At 41.0% G+C, this 26,363-nt stretch overlaps 2 protein-coding genes across 2 annotated transcripts in view; one reads left to right on the top strand and one right to left on the bottom strand.

The window, feature by feature from the left end:
• LOC147180303 (protein unc-13 homolog A) overlaps positions 1-13,511 on the bottom strand; it is a 50,377-nt gene extending 36,866 nt beyond the window's left edge. The window contains exons 1-6 of the mRNA XM_086072511.1: positions 13,193-13,511; positions 5,488-5,517; positions 5,267-5,366; positions 2,321-2,438; positions 2,083-2,206; positions 264-334 (exon numbers count right to left, since the gene is read on the bottom strand). Of these exons, the coding sequence (XP_085928637.1) occupies positions 264-334; positions 2,083-2,206; positions 2,321-2,438; positions 5,267-5,366; positions 5,488-5,517; positions 13,193-13,214 (465 nt within the window). The 5' untranslated portion in view covers positions 13,215-13,511. The remainder of the gene's footprint in view (positions 1-263; positions 335-2,082; positions 2,207-2,320; positions 2,439-5,266; positions 5,367-5,487; positions 5,518-13,192) is intronic.
• Positions 13,512-14,824: 1,313 nt separating this feature from the next.
• Positions 14,825-25,414, top strand: LOC147180304 (BTB/POZ domain-containing protein 2-like). Its single transcript, XM_086071070.1, has 9 exons — positions 14,825-15,440; positions 15,525-15,644; positions 16,711-16,867; positions 17,934-18,039; positions 18,619-18,816; positions 18,915-19,107; positions 21,001-21,088; positions 21,164-21,310; positions 25,184-25,414. Exons 1-9 carry the CDS (start codon positions 14,905-14,907, stop codon positions 25,343-25,345), a joined length of 1,707 nt encoding a protein of 568 aa, XP_085927196.1. The 5' UTR covers positions 14,825-14,904; the 3' UTR covers positions 25,346-25,414.
• Positions 25,415-26,363: the final 949 nt, after the last annotated feature.

A 26,363-nucleotide genomic window follows, 5' to 3' on the forward strand; every position in this document is an offset into this window, starting at 1 on the left:
AAGGTCAGGTCTTCTATAAATGTAAGAATATACTTTTAAATTCGTGTGAACAGTAAATTTCAAGAAAACAGTAATATACCAAAAAAAATTGTCCTTTAAAATTATATTTTCTTAAGAATTGATGAGAAAAAGAGATATTAAAAAATATATATATATTGGGCTCAAAAAGGAAAATCGATTCGATGTCAATGATTTGATTTTTTTTAAACCCAGCCCTACAAACTTGTGGGAAAGTTGGGATGATAAACGCAGTGAAGGCTTACGTCTTGTTCCCTCATGGCATTAAGTTGCTCCAGTTTTTTGGCCCAGTACCTTGCCTCATCTTCTGGGATGTCTGAAAGGGAAAATCAAACTCAGGTGAGACAAAACTAATGAACCTTTAACTGTATCATCTTGTCTAACCTAAAAATAGCAGCTCTCTCCTACGTTATATTTTTTTTGCTCATGAGCTCAAGCTAAAACAAGCCTTTCGCTTGAGCAGAATAAAGAAACGGTGGAATTTTACTCAAAGCCATAGACGCTATAAATAGGGCCGCTCTGAAAACGAAGGAGTCAGATGTTCAATATCGCCCGGAGGAAGGAAAATAACACCTAATCAATGTTCAAAGGAACACAGCGTGATCGATGACAGGGAAAGGACACGTACACGCCCTGACACACGTCCTCACTTGGAACAGTAAAAAGTAGGTCATCCTGATTGATTGGTCAAGGCGTCGTAATGCTTGTACAGTTGTACTCATACAGTAAGTTCACATACGCAACTTCAATCTCTGAAAATATCAAAACAATTGCCACAGTATTGTGGACTTATGGGAATTAACATTATATTATAGGGGTGTTGGAAAAAAATCGATTCGGCAATATATCGCAATATTACAGCGTGCAATTCTCGAATCGATTCAATATGCGGCCGAATCAATTTTTAAACATCAATTTTTTATGGGAATATAAACATTTTAAAAACGTCTTACTTAGGGTTAAGATTCACAAATTAATTATGGAAGAATGTTCTATTAATGGAACATATTAATATTTGATTTCAGTGCTGTTCAAACATGAAACAGACTGCAACCTGAATTTTCAGATAAATACATTTTCATACAAATCTTACAGTGTACATCTACAAGTTTACTAATAAGTATTTTCTAAATTTGAGTTAAGACAAAAATCGCAATAATCAATTTATAGATTCGTATCGGGATTAATCGGTATTGAATCGAATCGTGACCTATGAATCGTGATACGAATCGAATTATATAACCTATTATATTATATTATATTACATTATATTATATAGCCTTTTTCTTACAGTATAGCTGTATTCATAAGTCTGGGGGTATGTAGACTTACAAGCACAAGTGTATAAAATAAGGCTGCTCGATTATGAAGAAAATATTAATCATGATTATTTTTGGTAATAATTGAAATCACGATTAGGACGATCATTTATTTTTTGGTACAAAACAAGTTAAAAATATTAAGACAAATAAAATGTATGCAAGTACCTTTTGGATGAAACAATTTATTAAATGAGTTATTTTAAAATTTAGAAAAAGGTGCAAATTGTGGGGTGTTCTCAGTCCTGTGCTACTTGCGCCTCCTCTAACCTCATGATCTACAAGTGAGTGACGGCGAACTAATGTTATATGCGGCATATCTGGTCGCGACACGTTTTTAAAAAAATATATATATTTTTTAAATTCAATTATCTTGAAATCTACTTGGGTGGCCCGCCCAAGTATTAACATTATAAGTGTGGGAAACGCTGTCCTGCATACTCGCAGTTTGGCACCCACGGATTTGCATATTCTCAGATCTTTTTTTTTTTTTTTTTTTTTCACCATTTTTTTTTATATTGGGGTTATTCCATTTTTTTTTTGTAGAAAATGTATACTGAATATTCATCAGCGTAGAAGACTTTTTTTGTGTGTTTGTTAAAAACAAATAAATAAATATATACATTTTTGTTAGGGGGATTAAATACGGGACCACTCCGAGCGTGCTCGTGGGCCGCCGGTTGTCCATCCCTGCACTCGATGGTTCCCACTGCTCAATTAGGGCGTGCAAAAAGGCAGAACTTACCAAGGGGAAGCTCAAACCGCGTGTCGAGCAGCACCAGGTGAAGCGTCGGATCTTTGGTGCCACAGATCTCATTATCAGTCATGATGACCTGAGAGTCCAACGTGAGCCACTCACCCGGGCCTTCCTGCGTGCACAACGGAGAGAGGAAAGAGCTGGATATGGCGGCGAGCCTCCAAAAAATCGGGCGCGACATTGATCGGCGGCAATATTTTGGGAGTGAGGCTCATTGGCAGCCGACCTCATTTGACTGCCTGATGCTGTGGAGCGGAATCCACACTGTGCCGACCATAGTATCCCATATTAGCCCTTTGTTCCACACCTCTGCAGTCAGACCCAAGTCCAAACGGTTGATTTCGCTAAAAAATGAGAGAGACAGGGGGGAGGGTGAGGGAAATGATTTTCGCAGTCACATGTGGCCTTTACCGGAACAAAAAATAGAAGTGTAGCTAATCATGGTATAAGGTATTCATAGGAGCCAGCTAGGAGAGAAGAGGAAGATGCTGATGAATGAAAGCGGGAAGGAGCACGACGACGCAGTCAGCGGCGAAGGCGTCGGCGATGCTATCACACGCTTGGAGGGGAAATTGAATGAAGACATACATCGGGCTGGTGCCTGTCCAGCGGCGGGTCGCTTGAAGTCCGTTTGAAGGACAGGCGAGCGTCTCTCTGCTACCCAAACATTGCATAAGAGAGCTTCAGTGATACAAAACCTCACAACAATGCTGAACGCCTCCAAGCGTCGAGTAATGCGGCGTCATGTTACGGTGTTCTGCAAAATGCCCGAGAGGGAGGATCAAATATAAAAAAAAAATTTTAAGTCAAGCATTTTGTTAAGACTTTTGCATAATGGAACATATGGCGTTCCACAGGGTTCAATTTTGGGGCCTCTGCTGTTTTTTGCTTTTTATTAATATCAAATATAAAAAGCATATGAAATTTAAAAAAAAATCACTGAGTGAGCTGAAATTGCACCCAATTGTCCAAAACATGTTGAAGTTCAATATGGCACCCTCCAAAATTTCAAAATTATTATTATCATTATTAAATGTGGGAAACAATTTTTTATAGTACACACGAGTAAAAATGTCAACATTTTGGCCTATTGACTCGTACATTTTCATGTTTTTTGATGCACTGTACACCTGATGCGTTATAGTGCATCTCCCGCGATAACCCAATTGATCCCTTCACTGCGGCATCAACTAAACGCAGAAGAAGAAAAAAAACACAACAATGCTGAACGCCTCCAAGCGTCGAGTAATGCGGCGTCATGTTACGGTGTTCTGCAAAATGCCCGAGAGGGAGGATCAAATATAAAAAAAATTTTTTTAAGTCAAGCATTTTGTTAAGACTTTTGCATAATGGAACATATGGCGTTCCACAGGGTTCAATTTTGGGGCCTCTGCTGTTTTTTTGCTTTTTATTAATATCAAATATAAAAAGCATATGAAATAAAAATAAAAATCACTGAGTGAGCTGAAATTGCACCCAATTGTCCAAAACATGTTGAAGTTCAATATGGCACCGTCCAAAATTTAAAAGTTATTATTATCATTATTAAATGTGGGAAACAATTTTTTATAGTACACACGAGTAAAAATGTCAACATTTTGGCCTATTGACTCGTACATTTTCATGTTTTTTGATGCACTGCACACCTGATGTGTTATAGTGCATCTCCCGCGATAACCCAATTGATCCCTTCACTGGGGCATCAACTAAACGCAGAGGAAGAAAAAAAAGACTTTAGAGTCATAAAAGCCATAATACACCAGGTGGCGCTAGAGAGCTAATTAGGGCTGGTGCCTGTCCAGCGGCGAGTCGCTTGAAGTCCGTTTGAAGGACAGGCGAGCGTCTCTCTGCTACCCAAACATTGCATAAGAGAGCTTCAGTGATACAAAACCTCACAACAATGCTCTAATGCTAATGCTACGCTAAACGGCATGTTGAAGTGATTTTAATTAAGGTATAAGTGCTAATAAACAAATTTAAAAGGATGCCAATAATGCATTAACGGTGCATTGTGCCGTTTAAAAAGGTAATATTAAAGCTTTTTCTACATCATGCATGCTCCACCAATGCCCAGATGAGTACAAAGAGCCTGACTGTTATACTCTGACTGCACCTATCAGCTTTGTAGTGGAGTGTGCGGACCGCTGCACACTCCACAGTTCCTTTAGGGAGGGAAGGGGTGGAGGGTGACGTCACGTGCGTCCCCGAGGAGTAGCGGACATGTGGCGTTGTGCTAGCATTAGCCTGCGGCGTTAGCTAGGGTACGACACTGCACGCGTGGGCTGCTAACTTTCCACAGTTGAGATGCTGCAGTTACGCTTTTGGGCCAGAGGTGGCAGTCGCGAGTAAATCAAATGACAAACTGCACAAAAAACATCAAGAATATTATCTTCTGTCATTCGTGTTTTGACGAGAAATGTTAACAGTTTTAAGTTATAGTTTTTTGACTAAAATTGATTGAAGTTTTAGTCACAATTTAGATTTAAATTCCCTACAATATCGTGATAATTATCGTATCGTGAGGCTTGTATATCGTTACATCCCTCGTCTTTATTAAACTTTGTTTGAATGAAACATGTTGAACTTACAATAATATGCCGTCTCAAAATGTAGTTTTCACCTAAATACAGAAAAAGTGCATAATCGCCTGAGATTAATCTTACAGCTGCACAATGAATTGGAAACGTTTGAACATTAAATAAAGTGCAGTGAATAGTTTCTGAGTGGTTCTTTTCTCCCACCCGTGTTTCATTCCTTCTTCCGATTGGATTTTGTCAATTTTCGGCACCGTGTTGTTTTTGTTTTAGTCATTGACGAAATTGTCAGTCAACTTAGTTATCGTCATCGTATCAATGAATGGCTTCTATTTTTGTTTTTGTTTCATTTTCGCCTGAATTATTTTTTTGTCTACGAAATGATCACTGTTTGTCATCATAGTTTTTCGGACTATGTATCTTTCTAAAAACTGTTTCATTGGGACAGACCTAGGAATGCCTAAAGTGGAGGAAATAAAAGAACAAAAAAAAAGAAAGATGTAAGTCAGAAGGAGGAGGGGGAAAAAAAAAAATCACAAAAATGTTCAAGCAGCTGAAGTCGTGACACGAGCGGACGAAAGGAGAAAAGAGTAAGTCGCGAAATGAAGACAGACAAGAGAGGACAGCGAAGAACTCACAACATGAAGTCTTGCTCCCAGCTGGGCAGGTTGCCCCTGACAGCGATGGTTGTGCTCTTCACATTTTGTACCTTCAGAGTCACGTAGGTGTTGAACTTCTCTGCCAGAAACAAAAAGAACACGTTGTGGAACTACAACACTTCCATATACTTCCCCTACAATTTTGCCATGTTGTCGTCTAGTCGCTAATCTGCCTGCATGCGATCCACTTGATGGCTTACCTTGGGGTCCATCCAGCTTGGCTTTCTTCACTGCAGAACCACACAGAGGGACAGAATCACAAAACAAGAACACCATCTGCTTTCATTTGCAAAATAACGCATGCAACTTCTGTTCTGGAATTTACCAATTTTGGAATTACAATTTATTCCTTGCTCGCTCAAGGGCTTCTTTGGCTGAACTGTTCTGGCAAAAAATAATAATAAAAAAATGCAACTGTGCAGACACGGCGCTAATGTGCTGCCTTCTTGTCCTGGCAGTGGATAAACATGGGCAGCCATACTTTACAGTTGACACCTTGTCAATGTGACATGCATACATGAATGTAATAAAATACGGAAGATGGTAGATTATCCCCCCATGTTGTAGTCATGTTACGGTGTTCTGCAAAATGCCCGAGAAGGAGGATCAAATATTTAAAAAAAAATTTTAAGTCAAGCATTTTGTTAAGACTTTTGCATAATGGAACATATGGCGTTCCACAGGGTTCAATTTTGGGGCCTCTGCTGTTTTTTTGCTTTTTATTAATATCAAATATAAAAAGCATATGAAATAAAAAAAAAATCAGTGAGTGAGCTGAAATTGCACCCAATTGTCCAAAACATGTTGAAGTTCAATATGGCACCGTCCAAAATTTCAAAATGATTATTATCCTTATTAAATGTAGGAAACAATTTTTTATAGTACACACGAGTAAAAATGTCAACATTTTGGCCTATTGACTCGTACATTTTCATGTTTTTTGATGCACTGTACACCTGATGTGTTATAATGCATCTCCCGCGATAACCCAATTGATCCCTTCACTGCGGCATCAACTAAACGCAGAAGAAGAAAAAAAAGACTTTAGAGTCATAAGAGCCATAATACACCAGGTGGCGCTAGAGAGCTAATTATCGTTTTTTTTTTTTGGGTTGCGCTGACTTATGTGCTTCCTATGTCCACATTCTTATACCAAAACGTCAAATAAATAAAAAACGATATATGTATGTATAGGTCTGATGTCACTGAACATTTTTGAGTGGTCGCAAGTAAAAAAAAGATATTCTAAAGAAATGACTTCCAATAGTGAGCCAAATGTGGGCTCATATTACTTACAAAAGTGACGGTCCTCACGGCAGCACCGTTTTTCCAGCTTTGACCAAGCTTACGCATGCATTTTTAACGCTCCACTCTTTTTATTGCTGCACTCGTTCTGTCCAATCTCCGCGTCGCTCTCACTGTCAGTTCACACGACATGCACACCAACGCACGCATACAAACAACGTCCGACAACGCCAGTGTTATGAACTAAACATTTTACTTTCTATCACCTCCCGGGATACGTGCTGCGAACACCAATATCGCCTTCTCTAATAGTGGCCTGCCACATCACGCTACCTGTCACCATAGTAACCAGCAAAAAAATGAAACGTTGATGTAAAAATCGCCCTGAGTCAGCAAAGCCCTTTCTGTGTTAAGTGTTACTGTTCCTGCTACGTTAGCGAGAGAACATCCATTTTAATGTTTCTATAACGGTTAAAAAAAAAAACAACAATATGTAGCAGCTTTTCTGCTGAAATTATTTTTAATACTAAAGTTTTTGTTTTTTTTTGGTAAAAGTAAGGTAAAAATGGTAAACATGGTCTACAATACATCGAATCTTTTAATATCTATCCTTCCTTGTTTCTGGGGTTGGTGAAAGATTCTGGTTTTGTAACCCTGTGGGGTAGTAGGTGGTGTCTGGTCAGTGCTGGATTTCACTTTTCTTTGATCCTTCCTCGGGTCTCCTGACAACTTCACGACTTTAGCGGGATTGTGAAGTATTCCGTTTAGGTGAAGGGTACGGGATTTTTAATAGGTTTCAGGTGAATTAATGAGCACAAACTCACACACGCAGAACATTCGGGATAGACCGATTATCGGCGCCATTTTGAAGAATCACATGGCCAATGAAATTTTCAAAGACGCTACGTTTCGATTAATTGCACAGCTCTTGGGTAGACTCTGGACTGGCTGCCAGCAGGGTATAAATTAATTTAATATAATCAAAATGTTTTGGAAATTACAATAACTTGGAAGACAACCAATGTCACTAAACGGGTTTGCGTTTGACTTTGGAAGTTGTACTGTATTGTGTCTCAAAACGGACGCATCGACGCATTGGGGATGAGGATCAATATGAAGCAAAATTAGATTTTCGATCGCGAAAGACTGAAGCCTAATTAAGGCTGACGATCATAAATCTCTATGACGGGGGTGGGTCGTCACAAGAAATGTCCTCACGGCTCCATGAAGAATATTTTTGTCACGTGACGTAGGCGTGCAGAGAGCACAACGGACAACACACAACGTTGTACATGCCATGAACTCATAAACACTTGCCTGTGCAGGGTTCGAACATAACCATCAAATGGCTAGAAACAGGTTATGGATATGTATCATATCAGGAAATGGATTATCATTTCACAGAAATTATTAACGTTGAGAGGAACCAGTTGAGGTGGCTGGGGCATCAGGTTCGGATGCCTCCTGGGCGCCTCCCTGGGGAGGTGTTCCGGGCATGTCCTACCGGCAGGAGGCCCCGGGGACGACCCAGGACACGCTGGAGAGACTACGTCTCACGGGCTGGCTTGGGAACGCCTCGGGATCCCATCGGAGGAGCTGGCTGAAGTGGCTGGGGAGAGGGAAGTCTGGGCTTCCCTGCTAAAGCTGCTGCCCCCGCGACCCGACCCCGGATAAGCGGAATTGAAGACGGAACGGAAAGAAATTATTAAATGCATGTTAGCTTTCAGCATCAAATGACATGAATTAGAGCATTTGCCTCCACCACGGAGAACCTGGGTTCAAACCCCGCTTTAGTACATTCGATGGTTCGATACCAACTGACTATCATATCAGGAAACGGATTGTAATTTCTCTGAAATGATTAAATCCCACTTTAGACAGATTGCAGTTAAAAAAAATGTTGTTTGCATTCATTTGTCATTTAACTCCAATTGAAAATGATGTGATTTTTCAATCAATCGAGTTGCGCAGGTTATAGGCCACAAATTGTGCAAAAAGGTTTTTGACGTCATTGATCTTGGTCTCATTTTTTTTAATCACCAAACGTCTTTTTAATATCTACGGTATTTCACCATCTTATTTACATGCAAAGCCATTTTTTTTTATGCCGGGCTTTCATTCATTAAATACCCGACACAGCAATCTTTGACGTCTGAGCATCGAGACGGCATCGCCAAGTCAACGGCCAGCAAACTACCAACGGTTGAGGAACGTCAAATAGGGAGGAGTCCGTGATTTTGGGGGATCAGCGACAAAATCAAAACTCAACAAAAGTGTCAAAATAGGTTGAAGTGATTTACCACAATCAATAAAGTCTCAATCATTCAGAAGTGCTTCACAAGCTTTGAAGGGATTTGATTTCGATTGAAACGTTGGCCCGGGGGCGAGCAAGTCGGTGTTTTCAAGCTATAATCCGTGTCTGCTTTCTGCCTTGTCGACAGATACTGTGAAGAAAACGCGGCCTCTTGAAGAAGCGCAAGTGCTGCGCAGGCCAGAAATAGCCTCCAGTCAGGTAAGCATGAATGATGTAAGAGGAACAAAAAAGCCCGGCACGCCGCCAAGTCTCGTAGTCTACGGCGCCGGCAGCAGCCGCGGGCCGGCCTTTATGAATGGATCACGGCGAGGGCTTTAACGACGCCCCCGGGGGGACTGACTCCGTGCGGCGGGGGGGGGGGGGGGGGGGGACACTCAGTGGGCGGTCCCGGTAGAATGAGATGAGGTGGGCAGGCATCAACAATGACGCACATATTTGGCCACCGTAACGTATATACGACAGAGGCCGCGAGCTCTGACACACACGATGGCGGTTACTCAACATTTAGAGCGGGGAGACCTAATAATGAATATGGAACATTTCTGGTGATTCACAGGCACATTCGTTATAGTCATCCATTTTCTATACAGCTTGTCGTGGTCAGGGTTGCAGGGAGCTGGAGTTTATTCTAGCTGACGTTGGGGGGGGGGGGGGGGGAGGCGGACGACACGCCGGACTGGTTGCTAGTCAATCACGGGTTGGGGCTGAACAATGAAGGGAATTCAAAATAGACGTCACAATTTAGGAGAATGCCATTTTCAAATCGGAAAGACGGCAATTTGGATGAACTGTCTTTCATATTCATTCATAGTTCAACTGCCTTCATTTTAGCCTAAGCCTGATTTTTTTTTTTTTTTATAGGGATAGACCGATAATCGGCCCGGCCGATATTTAGCGTTTTATAAATATCGGCATCTGCCTTTTTTTTTGTTTGATGACCGATAAATTAAAAACGGTTATTTTTGCTCCGACGGGCGCTTTTCTCCTCTGTCAGTAGTCAGTTTTTATCCAATTGGTTTGAATTTTTTAAGCAAATTTACTGAAAATGCGCAAAACGCACATGCGGCTTATGCCCGTTTCTATCTGTTCTTCTTTTGCAAATATTGAGAGGGGACTCCATAGAGATGTGATCCACCAGTAATTTAAAAGAAGAAGAAGCGCAGGAAGCGACTGCGCCGTGCGATGACATCGTATGAGGGTTTTTTTGGGTCATTTTTGACAAACGTAGCGTTTCTTTGCTGTTTCCCATCTAAAATAGCATTAATATTCGCTTCTTTAATTAATTCCAAAAAGATTTCTGTTTCGTCGTCACCCCCAAACATACCTTACTTTATCGTCCAACATTGCTTTGGGACTCCAAACGTACGTGTGACGTAATCTCCGGTCAAAACGTGCGACGTGTATCCGGTCTCGCCAGCGGTTATTCGCAAAACCTGCTTCCATTGCCAAAATTTGCATTTTCCTTTTTTCGATAAGCTTCAAAATCCACCCCATCTAAACGTCAATTTTTGGGGGCGAATTTTAATTATTATTTTTTTAATTTTGGACGTTTCCATTCAGTTTTATTTTTGCAATTCTTGAAAATTCAAATAAAAATGGGTGGATGGAAACTAGGGATGCACGATAATATCGGTGGCCGATAATTATCGGCAAATTATCGACTAATTTGACGTCAAACAGATAAACCAGATAATAAAGAAATGTTTGCATTTTTTTTTTTAAACATGGCTGTTTTGTTTTGGCAAACTCAAAATGAGTTACTAGTTTTCTTTGAAGCAGACATATCAATAAAATTTTGCTTCATGGTGCTTTACACAATGTTTACATGTATTTGTATTCAAGTTAAGTTTGCAAACAATTATCGGCTGACTTATCGGTTATCGACATCGGCACTTTCTAAATGATTGGTTTACCTGCATCGGTTGAAAATAGCATTATCGTGCATCCCTAATGGAAACCCAACGAGTGGCTGTTGACTCCCTGCAACTTTGGCCCGCCCACAGCACCATGTGATTGGTTCGTGCAGTGCTAACAGCCAATAAGCAGCGAAAGCTTGGCTCTTCTCTGGACGCTCACATGCTGAAGAGAAAATCGAAAGCAGACGGGGGACCACCCGGCCGGTGTGCGGTTAAAGAGGTAAGTTAAACTTACTACCTCGTGTATTAAAGAAGCTATATAAATAAAGCTGCCCCTGCTACAATGCGTTAGCTCGCAAATTAACGGCTATTTGGGAATTAGCGTGCGGGCTACAGTTAGCCCGCGAGCTAACTGTTAGCTCATGAATTTAGTCAGATTTTTGAGAATTAGCGTGTGGAGTTTTTATTATTAAAAATTTTGACACCAACTTTTTTTTTTTTCTGCAAATGAATATCGGCTTTAAATATTGGTCACCTTGACTGCCGATAATCGTATTGGTGTCGGCCCGTTTTCTGTCCTGTGTCGAGTTGCACCCAAAGCCTGCGTGTGCGTTTTTTTCTGACTTCCTCGCACAGGCCCAAAACTTGCATGGTAAGTTTAACATTGTAAATTGTCCATAGGTCTGAAATGAATGTCAGTGCGAATGTGACCGTTCACGATCACTTACGAAGAGGCATCAAACGATGCATAGCAAAAATTGGAGCGTTAAAATTTCCGGGTTACATTTTTGGGGGGTTGATTTTAACTCCTTAAGTGTTCAGAGTGAGTGTTATTTTTCCCCAGAGTTGAACATCTAGTTTTAGATGAACTCTGCACAGATGTAATTAAGCTCCGCCTTCGCACCTGCACTTCTCCAGTTTGAGAGAGACAAGTCACCGCCATTTTCTTCCTCATCACTGCGAAAAACACTGATGACGATGAAAAAAAAAAACCACATCGTATATCACTTTGCCATAATATGTAACCCGTGCTTGAGGATTGGTTGACCATTGATGGGATGTGTTATTGTGAAGTCAACGCATTGTCATAAGTGGTGGAATTGTTCCAAAAAAATTGTTCACTTTAACTACTTGTCTTTGTTTATAGTAGAATATCAAAGTAGTTAATGACTAACATTGTACATTTTTCAAAAATTGGAAATTTAAATTGATACTAGTATTTTTTTTTTTTTTTTTTACAATACCTGAGTTAAATATTTAGTTAATAATAATATTATATAAAACCAACTCATTTTGAGTGTTAAAAAGTCCAACACTGTTGACGAGTGTTCAATTTCAACTACATTTCAGTGTAAAAAAAAAAAAAAAAAACTTTCAAAATGTTGTTTCGTGTATATTTAGTGTGGACCAATATAGACACTTTTGAAGTGTTAAATTCAACTCTTTAGGTGTTGAATTAACACTGTCGATTTTGATGTGTCGGAAGGGGCATCCGTCTCGGACCCAAGGAAATAAAACCCATCAGGAGGTGGAAGTATATCAAAAAATCAAAAGTCTGAAGATCGTATGTTCGCGCTCCCCAAAGTTGACTTTTTTCCTTTTTTTCGGTGGCATCATAATCATGCACTCGCCCAAGGCATGAACTGTGACAAGCACATAAAGCATGTCCAAGCAGTTGCGGCTTCAATGCCTTGCTCAAGGGTCCACCTACAAATACGTCACTGAAGTATTCCTGTAACACTTCATAAAATCAATGAGAGGGGCGGGCTGAATCAGGGGCTTGAATCATTCAACCTAGCTTTTTATTTTATTTTATTTTTTTATGGACAATTGTAGCAGATGCTTATTCATGACTGTGAGGAGCATCAGCATCAGCATCAGGTGCTTTTTTTCGGGAAGTCGGGTGGGAGGAGATGACGCATCGCTTCAAGGGGAGGGGGGGTCGGGGGGGGGCGGACGATAAGAAGTGACGCGCACCTCCCTCCAGCAGGCGAGTATTCCCTCACGACTACATCCGAGCGGCGGAAGGAGGAAGGAGGGAGGCGGCGGCGGCGGCACCGACGCGGCAACGGCAGGGGCTTTTCCACGTCCTGCTCATCCGTCCGCCCACGCGCGTGAATGAGTGCAAGACACACACACACGCGCACACGCACACACACACCGAAGACAACCTTGTCAATCACGTAATGAGCGCAAGCGGCAGAAGCCAGTCGAATACACGTTTAATCAGCGAACTCTCTCTTTCGGTACTTTTTGACGACGTGACGGTCACGACCCGGTTTTTAGCCTCTCGCGTTGCCAAGCAGCTGATAAACGAGTTCGGTGATGCCACAAAAAGCAAGAGTTTTCTGATCAACGTGATAGCCCGGAGGAGCTCTCACACAGTTTGGTGCAGTACTTAAAAAAAAAAAAAAAACACACACACACACACACTCATTCATACACGAGCAAGTGCCAGGCCAAATAATTTCATAATCATTTCCAGCTTACCTCCCACGCATAGTAGGGACATCTCCGTTGCGTGGCGTGAGGGGTTCCCGGCTGTCCTCCGCTGAGCAGAGCCGCTTGCCTGGCCGAACCGTGATTTGCGGTCTCGCTCCGTCTGACCGTCGAAAGGCAAATTTGTCGAAGGGAAACACGAAGTGTTCTCTCAAATAAAAGCTCCTGGGTTGGTCACGCGCGGCTGTCGTGTGCTGTTCGGCACAGGGGGGGCAATACCCTGTGTCCGCTTTGGTAGCTCCCCTGCATTGCCTCAGCTCGCCGCTCCTCCCGCCCGCACAGCCATCTTGTTTTCAGCAGGACAGCTCCCCTCGCCGCTGTGACGTCACTGGGGATGAGGCGCACAGGAAGAGGGGGGGGGGGGGGTTAAGGGAGGACGGCATGGACGACTCGATGGGACGCCAACGATGGAATGAAGTCGCTTTGTAGGACGTGATTCCGCACAAAAAGCGGCTTCATTCAAACTAAACTACACTGTGGGAGGGATACTGTCAAAAGTTAAGAAACAGCGGCAGTGGAGAGCCTTAAACTCAAGTCAGAAAGTTTATTTGTCCTAATACGATATTCTGATTAATTGTGTTTGTGGAATACGAATTAAGCAGAAAAATCCACCTGTTTTTATCCATCTCGGGGGTCGGCCATTTTGCCTTGTACTGACACTTGCTGTCGACTGAAAATGACGTCAATGTATTCTCATGCTGCATTCACTGAAGGTGGGAAGTCTTAACTTTTCTGACTTCATACTAGAAAGTGTGTACGGGAACTCCGAACACCCCTTTTAACTCGCATGTGTCCAAATGTGCACACTACTCCTCATCAGCATTCTGCACTAAGGCAGGGGTGTCCAAACTACGACCCGGGGGCATTTGCTGCCCGCCATCCATTTTTTTAGTGGCCACATATACTAAAAATGACAAGCCCACAAGATAAAACTATAAATACATGCAGGTGGGCTGTTAGAAGAGAGGGTGCTGAAAAACTAGTTACCACAACTAAGAATAAATCAGTTTATGTACTGTAGAGCTTTTATGGATATGAAACAATACAAATAAACTTTTTTACAACTAAAGAAACACAACTTCTCTTCAAAATAATGGGGAATAAAGATTTTTTGGGGCAATGTTGTTACATATCATGACAAAAGCTACAGTTGTACTCTCACCATATCAAATCGTATTGTACCCCAGTTTATCGAGATATGTATCAAATTGTCTTTCTTTTCATTGAAAGATGCACACCCCTCGTCATTCAGAAATAATAATTTGGGGATTTTTCCCCCCCCTGTGATTGGCTGGCAACCAAGTCAGGGTGTACGCCTGCTGCCCGAAGAAAGCTAGGATAGGCTCCAGCGCGCCCGCGACCCTAGTGAGGATAAGCAGTTCAAATAATGAATGGATGGATGGATATTTTTTTTCAATATATAGTGTATAATGTGTGAGTGTCTACAAATCAAACAAAATTACAACATATAAAAAGAAGAAAAGAACAAAAAATAGCCAGCAGACGTTCTAACTAATTATTTTTTCTATTTCATTTTAAACAAAGGACCAATTAAATTATAGAGAAATGAAAAAAAAATGCATCGTGAACGTTAAAGCTGGCGCTCGGCTCTAGGGGGCGCTGTAATAGCTTGTCGACGTCGATAGCGCAAGAAATTGACGAGGCGAAGAAGCGTGTTGTTTACGCCTTATGCTACATGTAAGATGGCTGCTGGCGAGAACAGTGGCAGGCCTCCGTGCCTCAACTTCGCCAGCCCGGGTCCTCTGGGAAACAGCCAACCCAGCAACAGCGTTTTCTCGATGCCGGCGTCCAACGGAGCGGCGTTGGGTTCGGCTGGCGGTGCGCAGGGAGCCACTCGGCGGTCCAACCCGCAGCTGGGGCCTGGCGGTCTCGACGGCAACGGCGTCCTGACCTCCGGAGCTCCACCGAGCGCCCAGGGCTGCCTTCAGCCGCCGAACGCGAACGCGAGCGCGGCGGCCACCGGAGGCATGGCCACCCCGGCGTCGAACATGGCCGCTATCGCGGCGTCGAACGCGACCCCGCCGGCGGCGGCGGCTCTCACCGCCGCTCCGGCCGCCGCCGCGTCCGTGCTGGTGTACCGCGAGCCGGTGTACAACTGGCAGGCGACAAAGAGCACCGTGAAGGAGAGGTTTGCGTTTCTGTTCAACAACGAAGTACTCAGTGACGTTCACTTCCTGGTGGGCAAAGGGATGGGGGTTCAGCGGATACCTGCGCACAGGTAAGCTGGAAGATGACTTTTGACCGCAGAGCTTCAATGATGATACTTTTCGTCTGATTGGCTGGTCATCGTTTGCGTTCTTAGGTTTGTGCTGGCCGTCGGAAGCGCCGTGTTTGATGCTATGTTCAACGGCGGAATGGCGACGACGTCAACCGAAATCGAGCTTCCTGACGTGGAGCCAGCCGCCTTCCTGGCGCTGTTAAAGTAAGAAGGACCCGCGCATGATGATGTTGTCTCGTTATCGACGGCAGGTGCTCGTGCCGCAAGGGTTGCAACCGGCAACCGTGTTGGCGTTTACGAGCGCGATGAAAGGCGCGATGCAGTACGAGCGTTTCATTGTATGGTTTTGCTTGTATTGAGACTGCTGAGCGCATTGCTTTATATCTATCACATCCACCCTATTCGGTCAAGGGAGCCGTCTCATCCTACTTTTGATTCTAATTTTATATCTTCAGTTAACAGGGATTGGTTCCTTGTTCACTCGCCTTTGTAGGGTTTCTTTGATGTACACATTGTGAGACAACAACAAAAAAAACAATTCGCAATGTGGTGCTGGTTCCTTCAGTGGACTTCTTAATGGCACCGTTATCATGTCATCATTCTGAAAACTATTGAAATTAAAATTCGGTACTATCCGATATAATTGCATACAACTGTGCCACGTACGTCATCGGAAACAATTCGGATTCAGAATTTATCTAATAACATGACACATAATTACAAAAAAAAAAAAAAACAATAAATGAAATCACCAATCAATCAGAGTTGACACAAACATAAAACGTAAATAAACTCCCCACCCAATCGGAGGACGGAAGAAAACTGCTGTTGTTGCGGGCCAAAATGAAATCTGATTTGCACCTGAAATAGTCCCATTGCTATTTATAGTAACATGCAGCAGCACAAATTCTGTAGGCCCGGGACTGATTAGATTGACGTGTGAAGAAACCCTGCGAAGCGCCGTGTTTGATGCTATGTTGATGAGAATGTGATTCAGTAAAACAATTGGGTACGAGAAACCGCTATTAGGATGCCGGATCAAAAGTATTGTTTTTGATAAATCAATACACATTTAAAGGTCATGAAGTTTTACGTGTTACTTGTGTAAGATGTCCTATTTATTATAACTAATTAAAAATGATAATATTATAAAATGTTTATTTTGCACTGGCTTCTTTTTTTTTTTATTAAAGCTCAATATCAATTGCAATGCGTCGAATGGACACACTTTGGCCAACCAATTTGACCCCCCCCCCCCCCCCCCGCGCAGGTTTCTGTACTCTGATGAAGTTCAGATCGGGCCAGAGACGGTGATGACCACACTTTACACCGCCAAAAAGTACGCCGTGCCAGCCCTGGAGGCGCACTGCGTGGAGTTCCTCAAGAAGAACCTGAGGGCCGACAACGCGTTCATGCTGCTCACGCAGGTCAGACGCGCCGATTATCGCGCGGGACCCCATTTTTTTAAATGTAGATATTTGCAACTTGTCATTTAATGTGACCACCTCGTTTCATTAATGCTCTTGCTGCCGTCAAAATCAATTTCAATTTGAAAAGGTTACAAGTTCCAACTCAAGTATTTAGTTGTAATATTTTTCCCGGTGTAATCGCTACATGTAAACGTTCAATTATATACACTGTCGCCTTTTAAATAAATAAATAAGTACATCAAATATGCAGTAAACAATAGGACCGGATATCGATTCTAATTTCTTCAATTGATTCGTTTTCGGTTCACAAGAGTTCATTACGATTCGATTTAGATGAATTTTTTTCACTTCAGTTCAATCCGATATTGATTAATTATGCAAAATTAATTCTTCTTAAAGGCAGTAACTGGTTAAATGATTTCGTTTTTATTCATGAAAGTAACACAAACATTGACATCGGCAAGGATGAGATGAAGTTGTTTTTATAATTCTAATTCAATAATTGTAAATATATAAACTAAAAATATTCGAAATTGTCTTAAAGTCTTGCATTTCATAAATGTAAGAAAATACTTTTCAATTCATGCCAACAGTAAATTTCAACAAAAAGAGTAAGATAAAAAAAGGCCTTTAAAATTCAATTTTCTTATTAATTTATGGAAAAGAGATTAAAATAATCGGTTGATGGTGACATGAATTTTGGCTCAAAAAGGAAAATCAATTTAATATTGATTATTCCGTTTTTTTAAATTGAACCTTTATTTAACCGGGTAAAAATGTTTGAGAACTAATTCTTATTTACAAACATGACCCGGCCCAAAGTAAATAAGTTATTTAAATAGACTTATTGCTCCAACTTGTGATCGGATTGGTGAAAAAATGGAATCAGCCCCAAAAGTCCTGATTTGCGTTTTTGACATTTGAGGGGATGCAAGTAAGTAAAAGTAAAGCCAAATTGCTGAAATATATCCCAGATGTGATGATTACTGTGCCTTTTAGATTGTTTATGAGTTCCTTAAGTTCTGGCTGGCGTGTTTATTACATTCTTGTTTTCTGGTTTCAGGCCCGTTTGTTCGATGAGCCTCAGCTTGCCAGCCTCTGCCTCGAAAACATCGATAAGAACACAGGAGACGCTCTCGCCGCCGAAGGCTTCACAGACATTGACCTCGGTATTCTCCTGCTTGCCCTTAACTCATTCAAACCCAAAAAACGTGCAAATACGTTTTTTTAATACTATGTCCTTCACTCCCCAAAACTTATTTATACGGGGGGTGTGTGCTTTTTTATGCTAGAGCATACAGAAGGCTTTGATGCAGCTTTTCACATGAAGAGGTGGCTTAAAGCAATGGTAGTTATTACAAAAAACGGCCAGTAGGTAGCAGCAGAGTATAAGAGATCAGCCAGGGCCATGTTGCAACAAGCTCTTTTTGACAGTGTTTTCAACAGGAATGTGAATATTGAGGAAGCTATATTCTAACGCTAATTGCTGCAAAACTGAAACGGATACAAATATACTTTTTTTTCCTGATGAAAGAAGAGACTCTAATCTTTCTTTTGGCAGGTTCCATGTTTTGATAGCAATAGAACACAATATTCTGTGGGCCTAGCAAAATCAGTCCAAATCCAGTAAAACAGCCGGGAGCAAAGGGGGTTGCTTCAGTGCAAAATGGCTGGCAGTGAATGTTTTTAATTGTGACATTCCTCGCTTACATTGCATCACATCTGATAATTATTTACCTGGCCCGTAGATACGCTGGTCGCCGTGTTGGAGAGGGACACGCTCGGCGTGCGGGAGGTGCGCTTGTTCGGGGCGGCGGTGCGTTGGGCGGAGGCGGAGGCCCACAGGCAGCAGTTGCAGCCCACCCCCGAGAACAAGCGCAAAGTGCTGGGCAAGTCCCTCACGCTGATCCGCTTCCCGCTCATGACCATCGAAGAGTTCGCTGCAGGTGAGCGCAAAAAACGGAGCCAAAAAAATGGCGGGAGTATTTCTTCGGCGCGATCGGATTTGGACGTGATTGACGCGTGCATGTTTTTGCGCCATCAGGCCCGGCGCAGTCCAGCATCCTGAGCGACAGGGAGGTGGTGAGTCTCTTCCTCCACTTCACGGTCAACCCCAAGCCGCGCGTGGACTTCATCGATCGGCCTCGCTGCTGCCTGCGCGGGAAGGAGTGCAGCATCACGCGCTTCGGGCAGGTGGAGAGTCGCTGGGGCTACAGCGGGACCAGCGACCGCATACGGTAAAGACGGGCAGATGCCGAAAACCGCTCGCGCTGGCGTTCCCCACGTTGGGAAATGAGCATTTTCAGTTGTCGTGTTTCACCAAGATCTACGGAAATCGGGAGGCGTCTGTAACGGCCTAAAAAGTCTTGTAGAGCCATATGCTATAAACCTGACAGGAAATCTGCCATTTTGAATTTACTTTGTTGAAATAAGACGTCTATAAAAGGCCAAAAATGTCACCCAATTCCAAACTACTCTTAGAGAATTTGTAAGATGGTCTTCAAACTCGGGAAGTTTAATCTAAAGTTGTTTAAGATGAAAAGTTATTTTGAAATTTTTTATTTTGTTGCCGTGGCGACGCGCTGTTTGCTAAGACAAATGATGGTGTTTTTAAACCCTGGGTATAAACTCATGAAACTTGTGTATATATTATACCTGGCATATGCATCACTATATTAGAGATTTCTTGTGCCACTTTCATTAAATGACTCAATAGCGCAACCTACAATTTTTTTAACCAAGCATTCTTGGTTCTACATTTCACCAAGATCTGTCAAAATTAGCACGCATGTTAACAGCCCAAGACAAAACGTTTTTGGGAGCTGTAAGCTAAACCGAACACAAAGTCAGGCATTTTGACTTGCTTAGGAATTTGTCAGATTTTATAAAAAAAATTATTTCATTTTTTATTTTGTAGAGGTCATATTTTATATTTTGACAAACTCCTCTTGCAGAATTCTTCTAATCATTTTCAAACTTGGGTTTTTTAATGTGAAAAGCCATTTAAATGTTTTTATTTTGTTGCATGCTGTTGCCGTGGCGACATGCCGTTTGCTAAGAAAAATGAAACATGGGTGAAAACTCATGAAACTTTATATACACGTCAGACCTGGCATATTGATTAGAGATGGACCGATATCTAATTTTTCAGGGCCGATTATTGGGGGCGGGGCGATGTCATTTTTGATTATTGTTATTTTTATTTTATTTTTTTACAAATGTCAATCTTGACTTTGTTGTAATGTCTCAAAGCATGTTTATTGAACATTTTTTCTGACTTGTCAAAAGTGTTTTTGTTATTTATTAGACAATAGACGTTTTTTAAATATATATATTTTTTAAGAGCTCAGTATTGTTCAATCCTTTTAAATTTCTAACAAAATGTTCAGAGAGCTCCTAAGGTTATCAGTACGTCTTAAAAAGTTAAATGGAAACTTACACAAGTAAATACCATAGCTCTCTATAGTTTTCTATTGTTAATATTTTTTTCCCCAAAATGTAAAAATACCTGAAATCTTAAAATTTCACATTTCTTTGTTTTAATGTCGAACAAAAGCAAATTGTTCAGAAGGCTCCCAAGGTCAACGGCATCTCTTCTAAAGTGAACTGAAAATGGAGATTTACTTTTTATTAGCCGTCGGATTAAAAAAAAGCAGAAGCCGATATCGATATCGATATTCGTCAAAATGCCCAACATCGGCGCCGATCCATCCCTAATATAAATCTGTATTTTAGAGCGATTTCTTGTGCAACTTTAATTAAATAACTCAATCGCGCACCCTACACTTTTTTTAACCAAGGATTCTCGGTTATACGTTTCGCATAGATTTGTCAAAATTGGCAGGCACATTTAACAGCCCAAGACCTACTAAAAAGATTTTTGGGGCTGAGCCGAACACAAAGTTTTATTTTGGATATTATTATTATTATTATTTTTTTTTAAACAAAGTCCTCCTACAGAATTCATGCGATCCTCTTCAAACTTGGTGTGTTTTATCAAAAATGTTTTAGATGAGAAGTTGCAAAGAAAAAGTGCTGTTTTTGAGGGTCGAACCTGCGGCGAAAACTCCTGAAACTTTTTGCACTCGCACCAGGCCCGGCAAATAAAAAGGCTGTTGTCCCTGTTGTAGGTTCTCCGTAAACCGCAGGATATTTGTGGTTGGCTTCGGCCTGTACGGCTCGATACACGGACCGACGGACTACCAAGTCAACATTCAGGTACGAGACGGCGGCTTTTTGTCATTTCAGCCACGTTGATGACGAATTCCGTAATGTTTCCCCCCCCCCGCGCAGATTATTCACACGGACAGTAACACTGTACTGGGCCAGAATGAAACGGGCTTCAGCTGCGACGGCTCAGCCAACACCTTCCGAGTCATGTTCAAGGAACCGGTGGAGATTCTGCCCAACGTCAACTACACGGCCTGTGCTACGCTCAAGGTTTGGTTTTCAAGCGTTCGTTTGCGTCGTTCAAATGTTTCTGCGAAACCTCCGGTTGTTCATTTGCGTGCTGTGCTCACATTTGGCTCCGATATGGTGCTTGAATATTTCACTTATGGGGAGAAACACAACCGGGCTCGTCTCATTAAACGCTCGGCTGGACAAGCGTTGTCAAGCTCGCGTGGAGCAACAGCCCGGAATTGAGAATTTTCCGTTACGGGAGTCGTGTCGGCGCCGGTCGCCGTTCGCAGTAAACACTTGCGAGTAAGCGTCATCGCTTTGTCAATCAAGATTGATTTTGAACTACGGGGCTGCGCCATCGACGACAACCGTGAAAAAAAATGTTGAGGTTTCAACGCGACGAAGCGGGGCAATCGAAATTCTTTCGGAAATGAGCATTTTCAGATCTACGGAAATCGGGAGGCGTCTGTAACGGCCTAAAAAGTATTTTAGAGCCATATGCTATAAACCTGACAGGAAATCTGCCATTTTGAATTTACTTTGTTGAAATAAGACGTCTATAAAAGGCCAAAAATGTCACCCAATTCCAAACTACTCCGAGAGAATTTGTAAGATGGTCTTCAAACTCGGGCAGTTTCATCTAAAGTTGTTTAAGATGAAAAGTTATTTTGAAATTTTTTATTTTGTTGCCGTGGCGACGCGCTGTTTGCTAAGAAAAATGATGGTGTTTTTAAACCCTGGGTATAAACTCATGAAACTTGTGTATATACCTGACATTTGCATCACTATATTAGAGATTTCTTGTGCCACTTTCATTAAATGACATTAAATAGCGCAACCAACAATTTTTTTTAACCAAGCATTCTTGGTTATACATTTCACCAAGATCTGTCAAAATTAGCACGCATGTTAACAGCCCAAGACAAAACGTTTTTGGGAGCTGTATGCTAAACCCAACAGAAAGTCAGGCATTTTGACTTGCTTAGGAATTTGTCAGATTTTATAAAAAAAATTATTTTATTTTTAATTTTGTAGAGGTCATATTTTATATTTTGACAAACTCCTCTTGCAGAATTCTTCTAATCATTTTCAAACTTGGGTTTTTTAATCTGAAAAGCCATTTAAATGTTTTTATTTTGTTGCATGCTGTTGCCGTGGCGACATGCTGTTTGCTAAGAAAAATGAAACATGGGTGAGAACTCATGAAACTTTATATACACGTCAGACCTGGCATATTGATTAGAGATAGACCGATATCTAATTTTTCTTGCTGAAGAATCATAATGGAGCTCGTTATACGGAGGAGCGCACGTGGAACGACAGCGCTGTGTTGCGCGATGCACGGATGCGGGAGCGACTTGGATTCACAAAGTCACGAGTGGAGTCGCACTATCTTGCTATATATTGAAGTCGTATTACGAAGTATGTAAATGAGATCTCAAAATGAAATCTATTGCATTTACTGTATATGCTGCCTTAAAAGCAACCCTGACGAGAATGGCCTTTGCGCTGTATATGATTTATTTGGTTGTTAATAACACAACTATAAGATACAATTTTCAAAAGGAATTTCCAGTTTAATACATTCTGTAGAAACCTCATTTGCATGTACACCACCATTGTTGTTTACGTCGCAATGCATTCTGGGTAGTGACGCAGTATTAGTTGAAATTGAAATTGCAAATGAGAATTTTTATGCTACGAAAATTCCCATCAATTAAAATGCTTGGACAAATTTTCAATTCAAATAGTTACTCATGTTTACCGGAATTCTTTTGGGGGCGTTTAACATAGCCGGATCAAATTGACCCATTTTAAAGTTGAAGAACTACAAATTAGTATTTTTATTTATTATTTATTTGCTATGAAAACTCTCATCAATTAAAATAGTTACTCATGTTTACCGGAATTCTTTTGGGGGCGTTTAACATAGCCGGGTCAAATTGACCCATTTTAAAGTTGAAGAACTACAAATTAGTATTTTTATTTATTATTTATTTGCTATGAAAACTCTCATCAATTAAAATGGTTACGAATATTTATCGGAACAATTTTGGGACAAGAAATATAGCCGGGTCAAATTGACCCATTTTAAAGTTGAAGAACTACAAATTAGTATTTTTATTTATTATTTATTTGCTATGAAAACTCTCATCAATTAAAATAGTTACTCATGTTTACCGGAATTCTTTTGGGGGCGTTTAACATAGCCGGGTCAAATTGACCCATTTTAAAGTTGAAGAACTGCAAATTAGTATTTTTGTTTATTATTTATTTGCTACGAAAACTCTCATCAATTAAAATGGTTACGAATATTTATCGGAACAATTTTGGGACAATAAATATAGCCGGGTCAAATTGACCCATTTTAAAGTTGAAGAACTACAAATTAGTATTTTTATTTATTATTTATTTGCTATGAAAACTCTCATCAATTAAAATAGTTACTCATGTTTACCGGAATTCTTTTGGGGCGTTTAACATAGCCGGGTCAAATTGACCCATTTTAAAGTTGAAGAACTACAAATTAGTATTTTTATTTATTATTTATTTGCTACGAAAACTCTCATCAATTAAAATGGTTACGAATATTTATCGGAACAATTTTGGGACAAGAAATATAGCCGGGTCAAATTGACCCATTTTAAAGTTGAAGAACTACAAATTAGTATTTTTATTTATTATTTATTTGCTACGAAAACTCTCATCAATTAAAATGGTTACGAATATTTATCGGAACAATTTTGGGACAAGAAATATAGCCGGGTCAAATTGACCCATTTTAAAGTTGAAGAACTACAAATTAGTATTTTTATTTATTATTTATTTGCTATGAAAACTCTCATCAATTAAAATGGTTACGAATATTTATCGGAACAATTTTGGGACAAGAAATATAGCCGGGTCAAATTGACCCATTTTAAAGTTGAAGAACTACAAATTAGTATTTTTATTTATTATTTATTTGCTATGAAAACTCTCATCAATTAAAATGGTTACGAATATTTATCGGAACAATTTTGGGACAATAAATATAGCTGGGTCAAATTGACCCATTTTGAAGTTGAACAAGAATTTGTATTTTTTTTTTTTTTTAATACAAAAATTCTCAATTAAAATGCTTGTTTGACATATTTTCAATTAAAATGGTTGCTTATTTTCCGGACTATAAATCACACTTTTTTTCATAGGTTGGCTGTTTTTGCGACTTGCATATGAGAAAAATATACCGGGGGAAGATATTTTCACAGACAGTCACAAGAGGGCACTGTTCTGTTCTGTTTTTCTTCTTCTACCTAATTATGCATTTTTGGCCTGGTGCAACTTGTACTTCGAGCGACTTATAGTCCGGAAAATATGGTAATATTTACTGGAAATTGAATGCTTTTGGGACGTTAAACATAGCATACATAATTAGTATATTTATTCATATTTTGCTACGAAAATTCTCATCAATTAAAATGCTTGGACATATTTTTAATTAAAACGGTTACTAATATTTACTGGGATGCTTTTGGGATGTTAAACATAGATGGGTCAAATTGACCCATTTTGAACCTGAAGTACAAATTTGTTGTTTTTTTTCTATGAAAATTCTCATCAATTAAAATGCTTGGACATATTTTCAATTGAAATGATTACTAATATTTACAGGAAGTTGAATGCTTTTGGGGCGTAGCCGGATCAAGTTGACCCATTTCAACGTTGGTCGTGTTTTTATCATTAAACAAAGCCTCTGGGTCAAATTGACCCCGGGAACATTATTGTTGTTTGTGAGAAATCAACCTAAAAGGAGGGTTTAAGAAATAAGTTTTCGTCATAAATCAAATCGATGAACAGAACCTGAAATGACCTCCATCGCGACCTGGTGGCTTGTTGCGGTTCCTCATCCCTCTCCGGTCTCTTCTCCAGGGCCCGGACTCTCATTACGGGACGAAGGGGATGCGAAAGATAACGCACGAGTCATCGACAACGGGCACCAAGACCTGCTTCACCTTCTGCTACGCGGCGGGTAACAATAACGGCACCTCGGTGGAGGACGGACAGATTCCCGAGGTCATCTTCTACACATAAGTCACCTCTGACCTTTGACGCGATGTTCCATCAAATGTGACGGCCATGGATGTGGTAGCCTGGGGGGGGGAGGGGCGGGGTGGGGTTGAGGGGGGGGGGTGTTTGGGGGGAGGTCAAAATCCTCCTCCTTACGGTGCACTACCACATTGGAAGACAAATAGCCGTGAGGCGATAGGTCACAATATTATGTGTCGTTATGTCCTTTTGAGGTGCGCAAGTCTCGTTCCATCTTTCCGAAAACGACGCGACTTGTCAAAGAGACTCCAAACAGCGGAACAACTACCTGCTGAAATGACGGACGGCGTGGATACATTACCTGTGCCGCGGGGGCCCCGCCGGCAAACAAGCGCGACGCGGAATGTTAGCCTAAGCGAGTCAGACCAGCAACATGCTAATGCTAGCAGGTAGCCGTCCGTTCCGTTCCAACATTCTGCCCATTTCAAAGGCTTTATTCAAACGCCATTTCGTCACCGTTACATTCGAGAAGCGACGTGCAGTAAAAAACGGGTTTGATTATTTAGCTTTGCTTGGTAGTCGCCTATATCCGAAAGACCTCGCACTTTCTTGGCCTTTGCATAGTTGGGTGGTTTGACGGATGCACATTTATTCACTCTTCAGATGTCTTTTTTCTTCTTCTTTTTTTTTTAACGATGTTAAACATTTAAATGTTGTACAAAACTCGACTTCCACAAAGTTGCTCCGTGTCATGTCAGTTAAAGAGATTGATTTGTTTCCATCCCATATTCAGTTGTGCTACGATGAAATATTTCAAGGGACACGTGAGACTCATTGAGCCATTTTCAGCTGTAAAAAGTTCATATTTAGTCCAGAATGAATTTGATAACTTCATATTTTTCATGTACAATACCTTTTTTAAAAACAATTGTTTCCACTTGCTGTCGACTGAAGATGACATCACACGTGCTCAGGAAACGGGTAACGACCAATCATGGCTCAGTTTGCTGACCAAACCCAGAAGACAGGTGAGCCACGATTGGTCGACTCGTTACCTACTTCC

The sequence above is a fragment of the Leptonotus elevatus genome, chromosome 1 (assembly GCF_054856555.1).
Source record: "Leptonotus elevatus isolate MCC_2025b chromosome 1, RoL_Lele_1.0, whole genome shotgun sequence".
NCBI lineage: Eukaryota > Metazoa > Chordata > Actinopteri > Syngnathiformes > Syngnathidae > Leptonotus > Leptonotus elevatus.